The following is a 7,087-nucleotide window of genomic DNA, read 5'->3' as shown; positions in this document are numbered from 1 at the left end:
TAGTCCAACTATTATTTTATTCTACATCACATTTTACATTCCACATCAATGTAACAGTAAATTATGTAAGAAACCAGAACACAAAGTAACACAACACAGTTAGTTATCCTAAACAAGCACCGACTAAAACATCTCAAAACATTATCAAAGTTTTCACAAATGTTGCAATTTTGGTCTTGGTACTAGAAAGAAAAGAAACATCAGCTCAGATCTCAGAATAACGTGCAGATGTGGGACGGTCTGAGTTCATACAGATCTCCGTCCTACATCAGGGCTGCTGTTCAGAGAGGCTTTGCTGATATGGCCCTGGTACACAGTCAAAATGGAAGTACCAATCATTCCTGGTTTTTTGTTTTTAGGAAAATCACTTATAAAAATTGAGAAAAATATCAAAAGAAAACTATTATAAAAAATACTCTATTGACCATTCCAATATATAGACAAGGAAAACGGGTAGAAAGTCGAAGGGTACTTCACAAAATTTTGCAACCAAGTTGGACAATGGTCAGTGACATTCAGTGGAAAGTGTGACTGTGCAATATCAATACCAAGTCTCATTACATTTTTTCCTGATTTACTATTCATGTGTGTAAGCGGTGATTCTAGCAAGCTAATGTGGAATAAAACACAATTAACGTACAGTTGACTTTTATGTACAGCCCGATTTCTTCCGGTCAATTTTCTGCCTCAAAACAAAAGTCGCCTATGGAATGGTCTATTGCTAGCCACACTTTCACATAAGCCTATTCGTCTACATGTATCCTGACAATCATTAATTACATAGCACAGCTAATATCCCGTTGACATTTTAACTGTAACTACTTGATGATGCTCAATGTGAGAATGTTACAACAAACATTCTTAATGTCTCGTTAGATTGTGTGACTCCAATGTGTCTTAGTGCAGCGTTCCCAAACCTAAGACATTTGTTCACTCAGCCTTAAAGCAGTCATTTCCTAAAACATTCTGCAATAATATGACTGCTATTTTGCACCAAGATATTTCCAAAGGTTTTAAATGACCTTGCATAGATAATTGATTTTGCATTCAGTTTTTTTTTCAGTACTGTGCATTTGTTTTATTTTACACTTTGTCTAAAAATTCAGCTTTTTCATAAGGAGTGATGGATAACAGGGAGCACACCTAAATACAACAGGCTATGTGCTCATCATCCTGCTTCTTTAAAGTAACATACAACTCAATGAACGTACCAACAATGGACGTTAACAACAGACATTATGTAGATACTTTAAGTAAGAAGCCGAAGAGCCATTTGTTTGCTCTTAATTTTACTTTAGAAAACTGCAATTTTAGTTCAAACGGTTAACTTAAAATAATCATTGCTGACTGATACTCACTTTCTTGTGGAAAAAAAAAAAATCTTTTCATGATTTTGCCATTTTTTTTTTTTTAAAGCATTTGCTGATGCATTTCAGTGCATTCGTAATGCACAGCACAAAGGCATATTTTAGAGAAAACAATACAATTTATTTTGCCAAAATGGTACAGATGGACTTCAATACTTGTGAATGAGCCGTTTACAACTTGCTGGATCAATTAATGTCATGGGAAGTTACCCTTATTGAACCTTATTATTTGATAAGAGATGGTGGATAAAATGACAAAAACACCAAATGAAAACCTACAGCAGAAAAACAGCCACACAGGCAATCAGTGGACTAATTTTAGATGCATTAGGCAAAAAAACTGTAGAGCTATTTATGTTATTTCAGTCATGACTGGACTGGATCTACACTTAAGGGAATTCTTTTCTGAAGAACGGTTCAACATCAGAGGACAAACAGTTGAGGACACCATTCACAGAGAGACTGTAAGTGCACTGAAGTTTGTCTGCTTTCATACACTGCTGTGTGTTTCTGGTACTTTATCCACCGTCCATCTAACTCTTCATCAGTTAGATAAATCACATTATCTTCATCTTTACTTTCCTGTCTCAAGGATGTGATGTTTTGATCCTGAGACTGGACAATAGTATGGCTTTGTCAGCCAAAGCCTGGTTCACATTATGCGATATACACGTTACTGCATCTTACCATGGAAACAAAAAGATCTCTGAAATTAAGTTTGTTCTGGGGATATTTTGTTGTCCCACAAACAGAGACTGCATCTTCTAACAGATTGACATTCATTTGGAAATTTACTTCATTTTTTACTTTGCTAGGAAAGCAAGAAAGGTCTGTGTTTAAAGTGTTAATTAAATATTTTGAAGAAAACGTGAGTTTGATTGACATGTTGCATGTAGGCATAAGGAAAGGATTTGGGCTTCTCAATCAGGAATCAGGCATTAATATTCCACCTCATAAGAAGGAATATCCATATGATAGCTAAACATGCATTCAGCAAACATTGTACCACTATAAAAACTTTGCTAAAGTGTAAACATAGGAGGAAAGCCTACAAATACAGTAAATTGGGAGTTATTGACACGGTTTTGATATCAGCCAGCTTAAAACCTCATATCAGAACAAACTTGACTGTTTGGCAGTATTTAGTAACAAAATGTTTGCCATTATTATTCTTATTTAACATATTGTGCAGTTTACATACAGAGTACATGAGTGCCACTACAATGTTGGCTTTAATGGAGCAAAGATGACTGTTGGTGATGGTAACAGAAAAATTACAAAAAGGTACAAAACTAAATCTGTAGTGACACACAGGTCAGAAAACAAAATTATTGAAACATATAGAAGTACTCTTGTTTTCAAAGTGGAGTGGAAAAGTAAATGGTTATTTAAATTATAAGACATTTATCACAGCACAAGTTCAAATTAAGTGAATGTCAATTAGGACACACTATTGTTCTGTGATGTTGTTTAACAAAATGTTAAAAAACGGACAAAAAAATGTGCCAAAACACGGCATATAGTACCAATTTATGTCCAGACAAATTAATCAGAAGCTCAACAGGTTTCATCTCATGTCATGCTGACAGAAAGGTATTTGCTTATGAAGGTTTATTACTTTGATAAAAATAGAAATGTAAGTCTCCGTCGGTGCAGGAATTTAGTTCAAAAGTTGCCGAGACCCCATTACATCATTTACAGAACCAGCTGGGCTTTTACATAGTGTGGCATGATGTTTGAAAACTTAAAAAGGAGAGCCCAGAGAAAAATCGGAATCTATCACTCTTGTTTTGTCCTTTCAGTGGTTTCCCTTCATAAATCCAAGTCTTTTTAACTAATTAAAACCGTCAAAGTTTCCTTTCACTTCCTGTAGAGCGACAACAAAAATAAAACTGCACCTTTGTAAAATTTGCACAATTAAAGGGTTTTTACATATATCTACCATGTATTTACATTGAATCAAATGATCTGAGAATAACCGATGCAAAGCATGTAGTAATTCCTGCCACAAGCATATAATTACCAGTACTTCACTTTAAACCTTTAAAAAGAAAAACATATATGTGAACACAGTACATAAGATAAACGTGTTTGCCCTGAGGCACTTGGTAGTGGCTGTGGTAAAAGAATTAAAAACACTACCTTTCCAGTCAAAGGAATTGTGTAGCTGGTCTCAAAAGCACTCAGAGTTGCATTCAAATTGTCAAATCAAAAATAATGCACACGCGTGAGCGACCACCTACACTGACAATCATGATCATTATAGTGTTAGTCTAGAGTTGTAGTGTCCAGTGTAACAACGGCAAATATTAAAAATGCTACAGAAAAGTGAAGAAGCATGAAATACAGTATGTTTGAGTAGGAACGAAAACTAAGCCTGGGTGTGTTTGTTAAGCTTTTTTGGGGGCAGGGAGATAAGAAAGAGAACAGAACACATGGCCAGAAGGCTAGAGGAGGAGAGACATGGGTTGTGGGTATCAACACAGACAAAATCCTACTGGGGGTAGTTGTTCTGTTGCCGGCGCTTCGCCGACCTCATTTTCTCAAAGCGTGACTCCATTTCCTCTAGGACTTTGGGGGTGTACCTTACTACCAGCTTCACCGTGCCCTGGGCTGCCTTGAGGAGCTCCACAGCTTTCTCGTGGTGCTCACCTTCCACACTCTGGAAAGAAATACAGAAATGTATAAGACTTTATCAAAAAGAAGTATAACAACTGCAGTGAGTCTACAGTCTTCACTTTTCACAGGTCTATAATCCAAAAAGTAATATACTGAGGACAATTGTTAAGCCAGAGGTATGTCGTAACCTATGGAAGAAACAATAACCTCAGTGCTTTATAGGTTTATTTTGAGTGAACATAATTCCAACATCAGGTCTGGAGGCCTGGTTAAAACGTGCCATATAAAAGTTTGTAATTTGGAAATTTTAATGAGAGAACAAACTCAACTGGATGATTGTCTTTGGCCGATGCTGAAAGATTAAAATGACTAAGACGAGCCTTAAACGATACCCAGTGGAGAACAAAAACAAATGACTTACATATACTGTCTACAAAAACACATTGAGTGTATCACCATAGTATAATAAACGTTGAATGCATTTTCCTTCATTATAAAACTTTCTAAGAGGAAGAATTTGAAACCTACATTGTTTACTTCCATATTTGTTTGCTACTCGTTTTCTCCATTGCCTTAACTGGCGATATTTATTGGCTACATTTCTTACAACCACCAACTGTCAATTAGTGGAATAGTATAAAAACATTGGCAGGACTGAGTATGTATCACCTACATGCACAAGGGAATGCTTGAGTGTCCACCCTGACAAATCAAGGAACAACTCTTAAAAACATTGCTCCAGAACAATAGTCAAAAACTCCACAGGGTAGTTTGAGATGTAGATCTTTTGATAGCTGTTTTATGCTAGCCCAGTTTGCAAGGGGGCTGTTGAAAATCACCAACATGACAATTGACCTGACTTGAAGCGTATAAGGAATTTGAGAGGTTTTAATTGTTAATCTGCCCTAATTGCTGATGTGTTTACTGTAGTTTATCACCTGGTGGATAATGACGTTAAGGTGGAAAACATCAGCAGAAGTGTGTATGTTGTGCTAAAGCTTCCCATTTAATATCCTGGAGTAAGTTTTGGTTCTGTGAATTGAACGTACCACCCCATTAACGGAGAGAAGCTGGTCGCCTCTCTTCAGGCCTCCATGTCTGTCAGCAATGCCTCCTGGGATGATCCGTGAGATGTATATAGGGGAGTTTTGCTCCTTTCCACCCATTATATTGAAACCCAGGCCTTCTTCTGTCTTGGGCAGTTCCACAACGCGTGGATGTGAGTGCCCCTCACTTGCTGCAAAAGCTGCCACGGTAGCCTACAAATACACAAAGTGGTATTGTTTAATGTTTGCAAATACAATGTATTTAATGCACTCAACCGGCAATGTGAAGTGTTCAACTTGAGCGCCTTTAAGAAACAAATGGTCTGAAATTAAGATGTGAAAAATATGCTTGTGTATGAGATTGTCTACCTTAGCTGTGGCATTGGCCCTGACCTCAGGACTGCTGTTGATGTCCACCGTTTCATACACATGTTCATAAACCTGAAAAGACATGGTCACACAATATTTTGTCACATCGCAGCAACAAAGGTCCACATTTCAAAAAGGTGAATACATAGTGATCAAATTAAAATCTGTTTTTTAAACACCAGGAAAGAAACATGAACCAATAACAAAGTCAAGGTGTCTCACTTCTCTGACAGCGTTACAGAATTCACTCTGTAAGACCCTCTGCAGCGCCTGCAGCTTCTGGGGAGGCACCTCCCCTGTACGCTGGAGTTTATCAAGCAGTTCAACAGCACGGCTAATATCTGTCAACAAGAACACAAACACGACCATCAAGGTCTTCACTGATATCTGCAAATGGAAACATTCACATAAGCATCGACTGCGGCTTGTATGAATGTCAGTAGTCAGTCTGTACCAATGTACCAATTGTCTGTGAACTGTCTAAAATAATAACAACAATGTGAAATTACATCAACAAGGACAACAGCAGGTGAGCTATTTCCTCCAACTTTGTATTTATTTTTTGCATTTAGAGTTTATTTTGAGGAAATTGAAATGACCAGATTGAAGAAAAGTCATTGCTCTCTTTATCTATTAAGGGTTCTTCAACGAGTTATAGGACAAGGACTCCCAAGGAATACAAATACTGTATTAAATTGATTTGCATATTAAATTGGGCCTAAAGCCTATACACACGGCTATACCTACATGGTGCATACAACACTAAGATATCACAACGATCATTATTAACATGTTTAGATATTCATTTATTTAACATGTGTTAATGTTAAACATACATTTGGAAGACACATTGAATCCTTCAGTCCAATTGTATCTGTGCATTGTTTTCCACACATGTATGTTTGCTAATACTAATAATACGTTGCATTCATGTTTGATCTATATTTTCAGAGATACTTAAAAAAGATACTGGAAAGATTATCAAACAATGTGGCGGACCCCCTGCAGTAACTCTGAGGGCCCCCTGGTGAACATGCTAATTGCTACTGGGTCTGGTTTTAATCAAATCATTTCAGTGTACCCAGCGTGTGGGCTTGCTAAAATGAAAGCACAATGACAACATTTTGATTAAAGGGAGACTGAGGTTGAGTAAAAAGTGTGCTAGTCAATGTTAATATTCCCTCCTGCTCACCATTGCTGCTAATGATGATCAAATGAGTGCAACGACGAAGTATATGCAACTCCAATGATGCTAACATACACTGAGCCTTTCATAACATCTTAACTACTCACTCTGCTGTCATTCATGTTAGCCAGTTAGCTCATGCGCTACGTGAAACAATGTCAAAACTATGACGTCAGCTCGGTGCCAGTAATAAACACAGTCATTCAAAGCCATAAACACTGGTTATTTAGCAGAGCATCGTTAACATTAACTAAACAGTGAAGTATGCAGTCAACAACAATCCCCAGCTCTATGTGGCTAACGCTAAGCTAAGCTAGTTTACGTCTCCATGGATCCCAACATTAACTTTACCTCTTTCCAACCGCACGGGCTCCCCAAGCGACGCCATTCTCGATGTGAGTTGCTGTTTGATGTCAGGTGGATGTGTCGTTAAACGCTTGATTTGGTCAAACTTAAATATGGTAATCCTGGCTGACGTTACGTGTGCTTAACCGAGACGA

At 37.4% G+C, this 7,087-nt stretch overlaps 1 protein-coding gene across 1 annotated transcript; it reads right to left on the bottom strand.

Moving 5' to 3' along the window:
* Positions 1–7,087, bottom strand: lin7c (lin-7 homolog C (C. elegans)). Its single transcript, XM_083913124.1, has 5 exons — positions 6,939–7,087; positions 5,624–5,742; positions 5,402–5,473; positions 5,036–5,245; positions 1–4,029 (listed from the first exon to the last, which is right to left on the bottom strand). Exons 1-5 carry the CDS (start codon positions 6,973–6,975, stop codon positions 3,862–3,864), a joined length of 606 nt encoding a protein of 201 aa, XP_083769250.1. The 5' UTR covers positions 6,976–7,087; the 3' UTR covers positions 1–3,861.

Source organism: Echiichthys vipera (assembly GCF_963691815.1).
Source record: "Echiichthys vipera genome assembly, chromosome: 1".
NCBI lineage: Eukaryota > Metazoa > Chordata > Actinopteri > Perciformes > Trachinidae > Echiichthys > Echiichthys vipera.
The sequence above is the reverse complement of the archived record's forward strand: the minus strand, read 5'-3'. Positions and strand labels throughout refer to the sequence as shown.